Raw genomic sequence first — 13233 nt, forward strand, 5'->3', positions numbered from 1 at the left:
TTAGTAGAAGAGATGGGAGTGCCCGGTATGAACGGGATTAGTAGGGAGAGGTGGGAGTGCCTGGTGTGAGCGGGATTAGTAGGAGAGATGGGAGTGCCCGGTATGAACGGGATTAGTAGGAGAGATGGGCGTGCCTGGTGTGAGTGGGATTAGTAGGAGAGATGGGCGTGCCCGATGTGATTGGGATTAGTAGGAGAGATGGGCGTGCCTGGTGTGAGTGGGATTAGTAGGAAGATATGGGAGTGCCCGGTGTGAGCGGGATTAGTAGGAGAGATGAGAGTGCCTGGTGTGAGCGGGATTAGTAGGAGAGATGGGAGTGCCCGGTATGAACGGGATTAGTAGGAGAGATGGGCGTGCCTGGTGTGAGTGGGATTAGTAGGAAGAGATGGGAGTGCCCGGTGTGATTGGGATTAGTAGGAGAGATGGGCGTGCCTGGTGTGAGTGGGATTAGTAGGAAGAGATGGGAGTGCTCGGTGTGAGCGGGATTAGTAGGAGAGATGAGAGTGCCTGGTGTGAGCGGGATTAGTAGGAAGAGATTGGAGTGCCCGGTGTGAGCAGGATTAGTAGGAGAGATGAGAGTGCCTGGTGTAAGGGGGATTAGTAGGAAGAGATGGGAGTGCCCGGTGTGAGCGGGATTAGTAGGAGAGATGGGAGTGCCCAGTGTGAGCGGGATTAGTAGGGAGAGATGGGCGTGCCCGGTGTGAGCGGGATTTGTAGGAGAGATGAGAGTGCCTGGTGTGAGCGGGATTAGTAGGGAGAGATGGGAGTGCCTGGTGTGAGCGGGATTAGTAGGGAGAGATGGGAGTGCCCGGTGTGAGCGGGATTAGTAGGAGAGATGAGAGTGCCTGGTGTGAGCGGGAATAGTAGGAAGAGATGAGAGTCCCCGGTGTGAGCAGGATTAGTAGAAGAGATGAGAGTACCTGGTGTGAGCGGGATTAGTAGGGAGAGATGGGAGTGCCCGGTGTGAGCAGGATTAGTTGGAGAGATGAGAGTGCCTGGTGTGAGCGGGATTAGTAGGAAGAGATGAGAGTGCCTGGTGTGAGCGGGATTAGTAGGGAGAGATGGGAGTGCCCGGTGTAAGCGGGATTAGTAGGGAGAGATGAGAGTGCCTGGTGTGAGCGGGATTAGTAGGAAGAGATGAGAGTGCCTGGTGTGAGCGGGATTAGTAGGGAGAGATGGGAGTGCCCGGTGTAAGCGGGATTAGTAGGGAGAGATGGGAGTGCCCGGTATGAACGGGATTAGTAGGAGAGATGAGAGTGCCTGGTGTGAGCGGGATTAGTAGGGAGAGATGAGATTGCCGGGGAGGGGTGGGATTAGTAGGTATAGATGGGGGTGCTGGGTGTGAGCGGGATTAGTAGGGAGCGGTAGGAGTGCTGGGTGTGAACAGTAAAGACAGCTAGGAGGATACAAATGCACCTCTGTTTTAGAGCATACAATGTACAAACCATGAACGTAATACTAATGTGAGGCAGCCATTTTGGCCTTCGTTCCAATGATTACCCATCGTACAGCGGGAGGCATGGCATAGGTTACACTGGGCAGGCTGAACACTTAGTAAACATGTAATATACAGAACAGTGGGGAATTACAGAACACATACATACTTGCATATAGTAATTTAGATTACAGGAAAGCGGACATTTTGGGCATATGACTGTAGTCACTAAGGGGGGACTGTGAGTCAGCATAATGTGGTGATAACGAGACTATAATGTGGTGATGCCAGACTATGACATGGCCATGCTTGTAGCTGTCCTGTAACAGCCCTGGGATTACCTCAGGAATTGGCGGCCATGCTTTTACCTATCCCCGGTCACAGCCCTGGGATTACCTCAGGAATTGGCGGCCATGCTTGTACCTATCCCCGGTCACAGCCCTGGGATTACCTCAGGAATCAGCGGCCATTCTTGTACCTATTCCCTGTCACAGCCCTGGGATTACCTCAGGAGTCAGCGGCCATTCTTGTACTCTTCCCCTGTCACAGCCGTGGGATTACCTCAGGAATCAGCGGCCAATCTTGTACCTATCCCCGGTCACAGCCCTGGGATTACCTCAGGAGTCAGCGGCCATGCTTGTACTTATCCCCGGTCACAGCCCTGGGATTACCTCAGGAGTCAGCTGCCATGCTTGTACCTATCCCCTGTCACAGCCGTGGGATTACCTCTGGAATCGGCGGCCATGCTTGTACCTATCCCCGGTCACAGCCCTGGGATTACCTCTGGAATCGGCGGCCATGCTTGTACCTATCCCCGGTCACAGCCCCGGGATTACCTCTGGAATCGGCGGCCATGCTTGTACCTATCCCCGGTCACAGCCTTGGGATTACCTCAGGAGTCCGCGGCCATGCTTGGCCTAGGTTGCTGTCTGCCACACACAGATCCACAAGTTGCTCATTCCACCCACACTGGGTATTGGCAGTCAGTCCCTAGCACCAGCCAGGATGCAGGGGTGTGTGCTATACAGTGTATTAGGGGGCATTGGTACAGAATGTGTCTCTCATCTGCCCCTGTAGATGATATATGGAGTCTTCCTCATATTCCTGACTGCTGTGATTGCTGAGGAGGTTTATAATTCATTGGAAGACATACAGCTTGTGCGATGTATCGAGCCTTGAAGAGCGAGCGCACAATCATCTTCTGCTCTCTCCAAAGCTTGGTACATCTCCCACTCGGAGAGGTCCTGCCCTCTGAGCATGCCAAACTAGCTGCCAGTCTGGCCATATTACCCAGCAGCATTCCCTCTGGCAGTGGCTGGTGTATGTCATGCCTCTGGTCAGCAGAATCCAGTAACAGGGATGTGGTGCCCCTGATGCCATTATCTGGGCTTCCTCCTCGCCAATCCCAGGCGGGTGCCGGACGGGGTCCCATCAGTCCGGATCCCAACGTTGGGATCTCGACTGTTAAAACCGCGGCAGACGGGTTCCCGACGGCCACCGGCTATTCTCCCTCGTGGGGGTCCACAACCCCCATAGAGGGAGAATAGGTTGCGAGTGTAGCGAACCACCGTGCCCGCAGCGTGGCGAGCGCAGGATGCCCGCAATGAACGGTCAGGCTGCAAACTAAGGATTCACCTTTAACAGTTACATTTGAAGGAGCAAATTATGTCTGCTCCAACTCTGGTGCCACCAGGTCTTAAAGTCTGGGTCCAGCCAGTTGGGATCCCAACGTCGGGCTAATGACTGTCAGGATCCCGGCTGTCGGGACCCTGTACCACACCCTCCCGGGCTTGCCTATCTCAGCCGAGTTGCATGACCTGGACTACAGCACACTTCTAGATCTACCACCAGTGTTTAGGAGGTATCACATAGCCCTGTTGTCTGCCCATCATGCCCGTGGCATGGGAGAACATGGCTGCCGGTGTAAGGGCCTCATACCAGGAGCAGACCGTGGACCGGACACTGTTCTCCCTTTTCCAGCTCTCTTGGACTCATGCACTTTATGATGTGACCTGTTTAATGTCTTCTCCACCATATTGTAGCTGTAGCAGGGAACCCTCCTGTGGCTGTTATTGAACCCCAGCAGTTGACTGTCCAGGAGGGACAACCAGCTGAGTTCCACTGCAGAGCGCTGGGGCACCCGCCTCCCACACTGGAATGGACAGGTAGGTAACTGCAGGTATGGGCTGAGCTGTGACAGGTAACAATGGGACTCGTTGTCATCCATGCACGTCTCCGGCAGGTGGACAGAACGGAGGAATATCTTATACCACCATCCAAAGGGGCGTCCTGCGCTTCCCATCTGCCCAGCTCTCCGATGAGGGTCAGTACACCTGCCGTGTGGCCAACAGCCTGGGGTACAGCATCGCCAGGGCCCAACTACGAGTACACAGTGAGTATGGATCTCAGAGGGGGGGCTGACCCGCACACCGTAATTCCATATTCTATAGAACTACGCACTGCTGTTACTTATAATAGATTCCGAAATCTAACTCAGAACAAAATTGATTTGCTGAGCATTAAGTCTATGTGCCCGGCCTGCCAACTGCGACCAGGTGCCCTCATCTGAAGGGTCCCTAACAGTAAGATACATGTGGGGTGTAGGGGACCCTCCAAGTCATCACAGGCCAACCACCCCAAGCACCACACTAGTGAGAGGTGTCACATCACTGTGTGTTAGGGGTGTTCTACCAGGTGTTACATAGGTACAAGCCAAAGGTGCGGAGCTGGTGTTGGGTGAATACAGACAGGGTGGGGGGTTTATAGAGACATGCGGGGGGCAATGTACGGAGTCATTGTCTGATTTGCCCACAGGTGGGAACTTGCCGATCATCCAGGTGAGCCCGGAGGGTTCTGTACAGGTCAGAGAAGGGGACACAGTGCGGCTGTATTGCAGAGCTGGAGGCAGCCCCACCGCTACAGTCTCCTGGAGGAAGCAAGGTGGCGTCTTACCCCCTGATGTGAGTATGGGCATCGGCAGGGGCAGCTGGGGTTATTCTTCTACGCTGTCATAGAGAATTACCTGTCCATTTACTAAAGGTTCTAAGAGGGGATGTTGCCCATAGCAACCAATCAGATTCTGGACCTTATTCTGGTCCCTTTCCAGCCAATGTTAGTACACACGGGGACCGATGTTTGGCACATGCGCAGTACTAGAGCCAACACCCTGCGCTCTTACTCCCACCCTGCGCTCTTACTCCCACCCTGCGCTCTTACTCCCACCCTGCGCTCTTACTCCCACCCTGCGCTCTTACTCCCACCCTGCGCTCTTACTCCCACCCTGCGCTCTTACTCCCACCCTGTGCTCTCTTACCCCCACCCTGCACTCTCTTACCCCCCACCCTGCGCTCTCTTACCCCCACCCTGCGCTCTCTTACCTCCACCCTGCGCTCTCTTACCCCCACCCTGCGCTCCCTTACCCCCCACCCTGTGCTCTCTTACCCCCGCCCTGCGCGCTCTTACCCCCGCCCTGCGCTCTCTTACTCCCGCCCTGCGCTCTCTTACCCCCACCCGGCGCTCTCTTATACCCCTTTTACACCGCCGAAAAATCCAGGTCAGCGGCGGGTCAGACCCGGATCAGCGGCGGTGTAAATGGGGTATATCCGTGTCCATTTACACGGGTCCTCTACCCAGGTCCTGACCTGGGTAGAACACGGATAGGACCCGTGTAAATGGCGGTGTAAATGGTCCCGCTGCGGGAAGGTGTGCCCAGCTGCTGCGGGAGGAGGGTGGTCCTTGCGGCTGCTGAGGGGTACCTGTCAGCCTGAGGTCGGAGGGGATGATGTGCGCCGCTGTTGTACCTCCCCCCGGCAGCCGGTCCCTGCGGCAAATGGACAGTCAGTGTCGGCGGTCCCTCCAGCACATGGGAAGTAGTACTAGTTCCCATGTGCTGGAGGGACCCCCGCAACTGACTGTCCATTTGCCGGAGGTACAGCAGCGGCGCACATCATCCCCTCCGACCTCAGGCTGACAGGTACCCCCCCTCCCCTCAGCAGCCGCAGGGATCCCCCTCCTCCCAGTACCCGGGGACAGATATATATATCTTATACCACCCTTGGCAACGAGCAAGCATTTTTAACGACATCCATGAGGAAAGGCAGGGCTTACCCAGGTTCAGTGTAAATGGTGCAGACCCAGGTCCGACCCAGGTCGAAGTGCTGTGTAAATGGGGTATAAAGCAGGGTCCGACCATGGTTTTTGGTGTAAAAGGGGTACTACTCCCACCCTGCGGTGGGAGTAAGAGAGCAAGTTTTCATTAAGGTCAATCATAAATTTATCACACGTTGATTTTTCATTTAAGCACTGTATTATCAATGGTACAATTACCAATGGTCATAGGCAGTAAAATGGGGATTCTAGGGGAATCCAACCAGGATCTGTTCCCCGCTGTGCATTGTCCCATCTCTGCTCAGTAGCAGAGCACAGTCAGCTGGTCTGTGATCTGTGTTAGGATGGGGACTCAGTTTTGTGTCTGTAATTTTTACGAGGAGCAGAGAAAAAGACTGTATAGGGGAACGCACAAAATATTAAAACATAACTTTTATTATTTTATATTCTAAGATGCCCTGTATCGAAATAAGGGGCACTACATAAACAGCAAAAATATTAAAGAGGTTAAAAGCACATGTAATACACAAACAGAATGGGTGATGGAAGAATAAAGAATTAGTGTGTTAAAATACACATTTGTTATTTAGGGAGAGATGTTTTAGGGTAAACTTGAGAAAAAATCCTCGATGAGGATCAATTCCTTATATTATGTATTTAGTTATTGACCATGGAGAAATATAGGTTATAGGTGAGTTGTTTGTTATTCAATCATACTATGGATTATCTACTTGTGATGGGTGATCCCCTCTCACTGGTTCCCCAGTCACAAGTGGTAGCAAACCGGTGTTGTCATGTACTGTATATAGTATATGTATTCATGGGCACTCTTTGTGATGGGTGGTCCCCTCTCACTGGTTCACCCCTCACAATAATTGGTTGGTATGGTTATATGCTGAATTGAGGTGGATAATCCTCCTAAACCAATTCCAAATATTCACAATATATATGTTTTTATTGGGTTATACTTTATTTCAGTATCCCATTCGTGCACTTTATAGTTAACACGTCGGTTTGTGCCTCAGTTCTTTTAATGTATATTGTGATTACATTAATATAAGTGTCTTCATATGAAACACAGTTGCCACCAGTCAAAGTATATCGCCACAACAGTATCTAGTATTATTTCAGGAATACCACTCTCACTGGTATTCCTATTGGTACTGGTTATTGGGTTAAATTACCCTCAATGTAATTATATTCTGGTACAAAAGCACTTCTAATTATTGCACAGTTTGATATGGGATTTCCCTTGTGTTATAGTGATTCAAGTGATATTATCTATTGGCTTAGATTGCCCTCTTGTGGTCAATCAAATGAATCACAAACACATTACTGTTGCAATATTATGTTAAGTACATATACTCGATACATTTCTGATACAATGTCCTATATTTCTCCTGTCTCAAGTTTATCCAAGTCCTATCTCATATAATCTATCATTCAGTTATCATATTGACAATTCTATAGTAAATTATAAGGACTTCTCCCTAACATAACAGATGCCAACGCAGCGTTTCGCTGTTTAAGCTTTCTCAAGGCCAAACTTTGGCCTTGAGAAAGCTTAAACCGCATCACAAGTAGATAATCCATAGTATGATTGAATAACAAACAACTCGCATATAACCTATATTTCTCCGTGGTCAATAACTAAATACATAATATAAGGAATTGATCCTCATCGAGGATTTTTTCTCAAGTTTACCCTAAAACATCTCTCCCTAAATAACAAATGTGTATTCTAACACACTAATTCTTTATTCTTCCATCACCCATTCTGTTTGTGTATTACATGTGCTTTTAACCTCTTTAATATTTTTGCTGTTTATGTAGTGCCCCTTATTTCGATACAGGGCATCTTAGAATATAAAATAATAAAAGTTACGTTTTAATATTTTGTGCGTTCCCCTATACAGTCTTTTTCTCTGCTCCTCGTAAAAATATATTATCTCTGTTGGGAACTGCACACCCCACGTAGTGGATACAATATTTGGGGGTCTCTCTTTCTATATTTGTGAATAAAGTTTCAAATAGGTTGTGCGGGTATATACCCAACCCTGTACAGGGTTAACCCAAACGTTGTGTCTGTAATTACCAGGTCCGCACAGAGGGTCAGGATATCTCCACCTTGATCATCCCATCCATATCCGCAGCCAATGGTGGGATATATCTGTGTGTCGGGACCAGCTCGGCTGGGACATCACAGGTTCCGATCGAAGTGATTGTGACAAAAGGTAAGTCCATACGGTCTGGTCATTGTTACATAGGGTTCATTGCAGTACACTACGCAATGCTTGGCTGGTCCTAGATGTCCACCGTGTGTTACCACCATCACTGCCACATCGTGTACACTGGTGGTAGTTCCATACATGAAATATGTTACTGTGATCTTCTACAGCTTCTGCAGGCTCCCCGCTGGTGAGGATCGAGTCCGCAACTGACACAGTGCAAGAAGGACAAACTGTTGAGCTCAACTGTGTGGTCTCGAGTTACCCCCCTTCTGTAGTCACATGGCACAGGGCAGGACGCCCCCTCTCCCCAAACCACCAGGTAAATATGCAACATTCACAGTTATGTTCAGCTGTTAGTGTGCGCTGTATGTGCTGCCATTCCCAGGAGCTGTTAGTGTGCGCTGTATGTGCTGCCATTCCCAGGAGCTGTTAGTGTGCGCTGTATGCGTTGCCATTCCCAGAAGCTGTTAGTGTGTGCTCTACAGTATGTGCTTCCATTCACAGGAGCTGTTAGTGTGCGCTGTATGTGCTGCCATTCCCAGGAGCTGTTAGTGTGCGCTGTATGCGCTGCCATTCCCAGGAGCAGTTAGTGTGCACTGTATGTTCAGCTGTTCCGGGAGCCACTAGTGTGCGCCGTATGCGCTGCCATTCCCAGGAGTGCTGTATGTGCTGCCATTCCCAGGAGCTGTTAGTGTGCGCTGTATGCGCTGCCATTCCCAGGAGCAGTTAGTGTGCACTGTATGTTCAGCTGTTCCGGGAGCCACTAGTGTGCGCCGTATGCGCTGCCATTCCCAGGAGTGCTGTATGCGCTGCCATTCCCAGGAGCAGTTAGTGTGCACTGTATGTTCAGCTGTTCCGGGAGCCACTAGTGTGCTCCGTATGCGCTGCCATTCCCAGGAGCTTTTAGTGTGCGCTTTATGTGCTGCCATTCCTAGGAGCTGTTAGTTTGCGCTGTATGTGCTGCCATTCCCAGGAGCTGTTAGTGTGCGATGTATGTGCTGCCATTCCCAAGAGCCGCTATTTTGCGCTGTATGTGCAGCTGTTCCGTGAGCCACTAGTCTGCGCTGTATGTGCTGCCATTCCCACAAGCTGTTAGTGTGCGCTGTATGTGCAGTTGTTCCGGGAGTTATTAATGTGCAATGTATGTGCTGCCATTTCCAGGAGCCGCTATTGTGCGCTGTATGTGCAGCTGTTCCGTGAGCCACTAGTTTGCGCTGTATGTGCTGCCATTCCCAGGATCTTTTAGTGTGCGCTGTATGTGCTGCCATTCCCGGGAGCCACTAGTGTGCGCTGTATGTGCTGCCATTCCCAGGAGCTGCTCTTGTGCGCTGTATGTGCAGCTGTTCCAGGAGCCACTAGTGTGTGCTGTATTCGCTGCCATTCCCAGGAGCTGTTAGTGTGCGCTGTATGAGCTGCCATTACCAGGAGCTGTTAGTGTGCGCTGTATGTGCTGCCATTCCCAGGAGCTGTTAGTGTGCGCTCTACAGTATGTGCTGCCATTCCCAGGAGCTGTTAGTGTGCGCTCTACAGTATGTGCTGCCATTCCCAGGAGCCGCTATTGAGCGCTGTATTTGCTGCCATTCCCAGGAGCTGTTAGTGTGTGCTGTATGTGCTGCCATTCCCAGGAGCTGTTAGTGAGCGCTGTATGTGCAGCTGTTCCGGGAGCCATTAATGTGTGCTGTATGTGCTGCCATTCCCAGGAGCCGTTAGTGTGCACTGAATGTGCAGCTGTTCCTGGCGCCGGTAGCGTGCGCTGTATGTGCAGCTGTTCTGACAGCCGTTAGTGTGCGCTGTATGTGGTAGAGAGAGGACTATGGCATTACTAGGAATGTACTAACTTGGACTTAGATGACTTTTCCTCCTCTGTTCATGTCACGTCTAAGGTCTATGGCTCCCGTCTACGTATTCTTCAGGCGTCATCAGCAGACTCCGGGGAATACATTTGTCAGGTCACTAATGGCGCAGCTACACAACAGGCGGCCATCATTATAACGGTCACTCATTTGCCTGGTGGTCAGATCCGTAAGTTCTCAGTCCACTGGATGTTTTCTTCAGTCTTCTCCTCTGTATTCATCTGCGTCATTCTGCGTATTCTTCCTCCTATACTCGTCCTCTTCCTCCCTCACTGTCCTCTGCCCTCATCTCTCCATGGCTGATACTTCTATACTCCGCGTGTTCCTCATCCTCCCTCACTGTCCTCTGCCCTCATCTCTCCATGGCTGATACTTCTATACTCAGCGTGCTCCTCATCCTCACTCACTGTCCTCTACCCTCATCTCTCCATGGCTGATTCCTCTATACTCAGCGTGCTCCTCATCCTCACTCACTGTCCTCTGCCCTCATCTCTCCATGGCTGATACTTCTATACTCAGCGTGCTCCTCATCCTCACTCACTGTCCTCTACCCTCATCTCTCCATGGCTGATTCCTCTATACTCAGCGTGCTCCTCATCCTCACTCACTGTCCTCTACCCTCATCTCTCCATGGCTGATTCCTCTATACTCAGCGTGCTCCTCATCCTCACTCACTGTCCTCTGCCCTCATCTCTCCATGGCTGATACTTCTATACTCAGCGTGCTCCTCATCCTCACTCACTGTCCTCTACCCTCATCTCTCCATGGCTGATTCCTCTATACTCAGCGTGCTCCTCATCCTCACTCACTGTCCTCTGCCCTCATCTCTCCATGGCTGATACTTCTATACTCAGCGTGCTCCTCATCCTCACTCACTGTCCTCTACCCTCATCTCTCCATGGCTGATTCCTCTATACTCAGCGTGCTCCTCATCCTCACTCACTGTCCTCTACCCTCATCTCTCCATGGCTGATTCCTCTATACTCAGCGTGCTCCTCATCCTCACTCACTGTCCTCTGCCCTCATCTCTCCATGGCTGATACTTCTATACTCAGCGTGTTCCTCATCCTCACTCACTGTCCTCTGCCCTCATCTCTCCATGGCTGATACTTCTATACTCAGCGTGTTCCTCATCCTCACTCACTGTCCTCCGCCCTCATCTCTCCATGGCTGATTCTTCTATACTCAGCGTGTTCCTCATCCACACTCACTGTCCTCTGCCCTCATCTCTCCATGGCTGATTCTTCTATACTCATCGTGTTCCTCATCCTCACTCACTGTCCTCTGCCCTCATCTCTCCATGGATGATACTTCTATACTCATCGTGTTCCTCATCCTCCCTCACTGTCCTCTGCTCTCATCTCTCCATGGCTGATACTTCTATACTCAGCATGTTCCTCATCCTCACTCACTGTCCTCTGCCCTCATCTCTCCATGGCTGATTCTTCTATACTCGGCCGGTTCCTCATCCTCACTCACTGTCCTCTGCCCTCATCTCTCCATGGCTGATTCCTCTATACTCATTGTGTTCCTCATCCTCACTCACTGTCCTCCGCCCTCATCTCTCCATGACTGATTCCTCTATACTCAGCGTGTTCCTCATCCTCACTCACTGTCCTCTGCCTTCATCTCTCCATGGCTGATACTTCTATACTCAGCGTGTTCCTCAACCTCACTCACTGTCCTCTGCCCTCATCTCTCCATGGCTGATTTTTCTATACTCATCGTGTTCCTCATCCTCACTCACTGTCCTCCGCCCTCATCTCTCCATGGCTGATTCTTCTATACTCAGTGTGCTCCTCATCCTCACTCACTGTCCTCTGCCCTCATCTCTCCATGGCTGATTCTTCTACACTCAGCATGCTCCTCATCCTCACTCACTGTCCTCTGCCCTCATCTCTCCATGGCTGATTCTTCTATACTCGGCCGGTTCCTCATCCTCCCTCACTGTCCTCTGCCCTCATCTCTCCATGGCTGATTTTTCTATACTCAGCATGTTCCTCATCCTCACTCACTGTCCTCTGCCTTCATCTCTCCATGGCTGATTCTTCTATACTCATCGTGTTCCTCATCCTCACTCACTGTCCTCCGCCCTCATCTCTCCATGGCTGATTCTTCTATACTCGGCCGGTTCCTCATCCTCCCTCACTGTCCTCTGCCCTCATCTCTCCATGGCTGATTCTTCTATACTCATCGTGTTCCTCATCCTCACTCATTGTCCTCTGCCCTCACCTCTCCATGGCTGATTCTTCTATACTCAGTGTGTTCCTCATCCTCACTCACTGTCCTCTGCCTTCATCTCTCCATGGCTGATTCTACTATACTCAGCGTGTTCCTCATCCTCCCTCACTGTCCTCTGCCCTCATCTCTCCATGGCTGATGCTTCTATACTCAGCGTGTTCCTCATCCTCCCTCACTGTCCTCTGCCCTCATCTCTCCATGGCTGGTTCTTCTATACTCATCGTGTTCCTCATCCTCACTCACTGTCCTATGCCCTCATCTCTCCATGGCTGATACTTCTATACTCAGCGTGCTCCTCATCCTCACTCACTGTCCTCTACCCTCATCTCTCCATGACTGATTCTTCTATACTCGGCCGGTTCCTCATCCTCACTCACTGTCCTCTGCCCTCATCTCTCCATGACTGATTCTTCTATACTCGGCCGGTTCCTCATCCTCCCTCACTGTCCTCTGCCCTCATCTCTCCATGGCTGATTCTTCTATACTCGGCCGGTTCCTCATCCTCACTCACTGTCCTCTGCTCTCATCTCTCCATGGCTGATTCCTCTATACTCAGCGTGTTCCTCATCCTCACTCACTGTCCTCTGCCCTCATCTCTCCATGGCTGATTCTTCTATACTCGGCCGGTTCCTCATCCTTCCTCACTGTCCTCTGCCCTCATCTCTCCATGGCTGATTCTTCTATACTCAGCGTGTTCCTCATCCTCACTCACTGTCCTCTGCCTTCATCTCTCCATGGCTGATACTTCTATACTCAGCGTGTTCCTCATCCTCACTCACTGTCCTCTGCCCTCATCTCTCCATGGCTGATTCTTCTATACTCGGCCGGTTCCTCAGCCTCCCTCACTGTCCTCTGCCCTCATCTCTCCATGGCTGATTTTTCTATACTCAGCGTGTTCCTCATCCTCACTCACTGTCCTCTGCCTTCATCTCTCCATGGCTGATTTTTCTATACTCAGCGTGTTCCTCATCCTCACTCACTGTCCTCTGCCTTCATCTCTCCATGGCTGATTCTTCTATACTCATCGTGTTCCTCATCCTCACTCACTGTCCTCTGCCCTCATCTCTCCATGGCTGATTCTTCTACACTCATCGTGTTCCTCATCCTCACTCACTGTCCTCTGCCCTCATCTCTCCATGGCTGATTCCTCTATACTCAGCGTGTTCCTCATCCTCCCTCACTGTCCTCTGCCCTCATCTCTCCATGGCTGATTCTTCTATACTCATCGTGTTCCTCATCCTCACTCACTGTCCTCTGCCCTCATCTCTCCATGGCTGATTCTTCTACACTCATCGTGTTCCTTATCCTCACTCACTGTCCTATGCCCTCATCTCTCCATGGCTGATTCTTCTATACTCATCGTGTT

The 13233-nt window shown here is 50.9% G+C and overlaps 1 protein-coding gene across 1 annotated transcript in view; it reads left to right on the forward strand.

Annotated features, from left to right (window-relative positions):
• The window catches only part of HSPG2 (heparan sulfate proteoglycan 2), a 110007-nt gene that overhangs the window by 59383 nt on the left and 37391 nt on the right, over window positions 1-13233 (forward strand). Inside the window, 6 exon segments of the mRNA XM_083161780.1 lie at window positions 3478-3600; window positions 3678-3827; window positions 4250-4395; window positions 7641-7776; window positions 7941-8092; window positions 9657-9795. Coding sequence (XP_083017906.1) covers window positions 3478-3600; window positions 3678-3827; window positions 4250-4395; window positions 7641-7776; window positions 7941-8092; window positions 9657-9795 — 846 coding nt within the window.

The sequence above is a fragment of the Crinia signifera genome, chromosome 19, assembly GCF_055691185.1.
Source record: "Crinia signifera chromosome 19, ASM5569118v1, whole genome shotgun sequence".
NCBI classification, from domain to species: domain Eukaryota; kingdom Metazoa; phylum Chordata; class Amphibia; order Anura; family Myobatrachidae; genus Crinia; species Crinia signifera.